The sequence below is a fragment of the Meleagris gallopavo genome, chromosome 1 (genome assembly GCF_000146605.3).
Source record: "Meleagris gallopavo isolate NT-WF06-2002-E0010 breed Aviagen turkey brand Nicholas breeding stock chromosome 1, Turkey_5.1, whole genome shotgun sequence".
Lineage (NCBI taxonomy): Eukaryota > Metazoa > Chordata > Aves > Galliformes > Phasianidae > Meleagris > Meleagris gallopavo.
This window is the reverse complement of record NC_015011.2, coordinates 146,815,322-146,818,188: the sequence shown is the minus strand read 5'-3', so window position 1 is coordinate 146,818,188 and position 2,867 is coordinate 146,815,322. Positions and strand designations below refer to the sequence as shown.

The following is a 2,867-nucleotide window of genomic DNA, read 5'->3' as shown; positions in this document are numbered from 1 at the left end:
TTTTTTTTTTTCTCATTTGTCTGTTTCGGAGTCAGTCATTTATTTACATTACATTCATGCCTTCGTGCAACTTTCTACTCCTGCTTTGTCAGGAGGAGGCTGACAGCAGCCTTTCCTCCATCCCCCTCATCTTCCTGGCCTCTCAAGGGAGGGGTCCATCCAAAAGGGAAGAGGATAAAAAAGCAAAACAATCCTCAACACAACAGAACAAAGGCCCAACAAAACCGAGAGCTATGGTTCGCCCTGCTGTAGCCAAAGGAAGCAGGTCCTTGCTCGTCTGTTGCCGTCCCGGCAGAGCTCAGTAGGGAGACATGCCCCTCCGCTGGGCTCCCCCCACATGTACCGAGCACGGCTCTTGCTCTGGGGGCCACAGGGGAGTGCACAAGTGTTTTTCATTTCTCACAAAAGGTAGCTGGGGTGCAGAGCCGTCCCTGCTAGCATTTGCCTCTCCATCACTGGGAGAGCTCAGGGTCGGCCTGGGCAGCAGCCATCTCCGCCCCACCCACCTCCTCAGTCCGACAGGGAGTGGGAACCACAGTCATAAACCCTGTGGGCCCCGTCGGTGCTGTAGGGCCCGTTGTGCCAGTAGGATGAGTCGCAAACAGTCTGCAAGGAGTTGATCTCAGATGCAGATGAGTTGGCATCCCTCCTCTTGGACCGTTTTCTGTTTCTCAGGATGAAGACCAGCATGCCAACCACTGTGAAAGCAGAGGTCACAAAAACCAGCAGCAGCCCTGGCACTAGCACCGAAATGGAGACCCGGCTGGTCTCCAAGTAGGAGTTGGAGTGAGTACCTGTCTCTGCGACCCCAGTGCTGTTTTTGTTGGTAGAACTTAAAGTCGGCGATATTTTTAGCTGAGGGCAAATCACGTCGTTGGAGAGGGACTCAAAATCCTCCTTGAAGAAATCTTCTGGAGATTCGCACCTCAGGTCACTCATTATCACCTTGGGGCGCAGCATTTCCGCCCACTGTTTGAAAGGCACGATAGGGCAAGTACAGTCCCATGGGTTGCCGTGCAAGTCGATCTGGGTGATGGAGGTGAGCTGGTCCAGTACCCCTGCCACTGGGAGGTACATGAAATAATTGTTGTGTATGCTGAGTTTGGAAAGTGAGACCCCGGCGAACACATCAACTGGGAGAGACCTCAATAAGTTGTTGTTGAGGATGAGGACTCTGAGTTTGGGCATTGCATTGAAGGTGCCAGGCATGATCAGCTGGATCCCATTAAACTCCACATTCAGATACTCCAGGTTTTGGAGCCCAATGAATTTCTCCCGGGATAGGGTGTCTAAGTAGTTGCTATCCATATACAGCCATCGGAGATCAAAGAGGTTCTTGAAGGTGTTGTTCTCAACAGTGGCTATGTTGTTGTTTCCCAGATCAAGTAAATTAAGTTTTCGGTAATCCAGAAAGTGAGATTTCCTGATGGTGTGTATTTTGTTGTCTCTCAGAAACAGCTCTTGCACATTGGATGGCTTAGGCTTCAAATCCACCAGGCTGCTTACATTCCTGTCATTGCAATTAACCTTTAAACCTGAGCCAGGGATCTGATCACAGCTGCAGATCTGAGGGCAGGACAAGATAGCCGGTTGCTTGCTCTTCATACTAACAGTTGACATGGCAGCAGTGGGTCTAGTTTTGATTTGCCAGTTGACAGGAATCTTTGTACCTCCGTTTGGACCAGATCCTGGTGTGGCAGAGTCCTCTTTGCCATGTATTTTAAAGGGGGTTGGAATGGGACCAGGATCACAGGTTTCTTCTTCAGCAGGGGGAGCAGCTAGACTAGAATCCACTCTGTTCTTTTTGCACAGCTCTTGCTCTGTGGTCTCATTTAAATCTTTGCCCTGCAACCTAGTGGGAGCTTCACAAATCACTCTGCCGATCAAAGCATTTTTGGGTATGTTTTCCAGCCATTCCTTCAATGACAGCAGATCACAAGTACAGTCCCAGGGGTTATCCTCTAGCAGGATTTCAGCGATGCCTGGGATCTGCTCCAGAACCTCCTCATAAGGCAAGGTTTTAAGACGGTTTCCCCGGAGGTCGAGGTGGGTGATCGGCACATACTGAAACACGTTGGGGGGCAAGGTACTGATGAGATTGTCATTTAAAATCAGCACCTCTAGTTTGTTTAAGTCCCTAAATGCTCCTGGGTCAATATCCCGCAATAGATTAAAATCTGCCTGGAGGTATTCCAGATCGTCCAGCCCCAGGAAAGTCTGCTTCCTGAATGATTTGATCTTGTTGTTGTTTATGTGCAAGCGTTTCACCAGCTGCAGCCCCAGGAAAGCCCCAGGAACAATCTCATGCAAACCATTGTTTTCCATGTGCAAACTGACTGCATTGTAAAAGTTAGCAAACTCATTAGGGAAAAGTCGAGTTAGGGAATTTCCATGCAGGAATAAATGGTAAAACTGGGAAGTTGGGGCGGTGAAATGTTGCAGGCTGGTAAATCCCTTTTTCTCACAGTCTACGTGCAAATCCCCTTCTATCTCGTTGCAGGCACAGATCTTCTCTTTGCAAACGTCCCCTGTAACGTTTCCAGCAGCAAAACAAAGAGACGTCTCCAGCAACAGAATCCAAAGCAGCATTTTTAAACCAAGAAATTCATTCCCGATCTCATCACAAAGTAACAGCAACCATCCTTCTCACACGAAAAGCAATTCTAGTTCATTCAATACAAAATGTCCAAACCAACACCAAAGGGGGAAAAAATGTGGGGAGAGGGAGCAGGGAGGGTCGGTGGAGGGGGGGGGACTCTTTCTTTTCTCCTCTCTCCCCCCCCCACATACATCTGCAGCAGCCCAGATTCCAGTCAATAATTATATCCACAAACTCTCCAGGCACGTACTGCAAGGCACGCAAAAAA

The 2,867-nt window shown here is 49.0% G+C and overlaps 1 protein-coding gene across 1 annotated transcript; it reads right to left on the bottom strand.

Annotated features, from left to right (window-relative positions):
- Positions 1-7: 7 nt before the first annotated feature.
- Positions 8-2,861, bottom strand: SLITRK1 (SLIT and NTRK like family member 1). The gene has a single exon (XM_003203257.2). It carries the CDS (start codon positions 2,587-2,589, stop codon positions 511-513), a length of 2,079 nt encoding a protein of 692 aa, XP_003203305.1. The 5' UTR covers positions 2,590-2,861; the 3' UTR covers positions 8-510.
- Between the last annotated feature and the right edge of the window lie 6 nt (positions 2,862-2,867).

Coding starts and splice junctions, on each gene's coding strand:
- SLITRK1 (XM_003203257.2), bottom strand. CDS start 2,589: ATGCTGCTTTGGATTCTGTTGCTGGAGACGTCTCTTTGTTTTGCTGCT.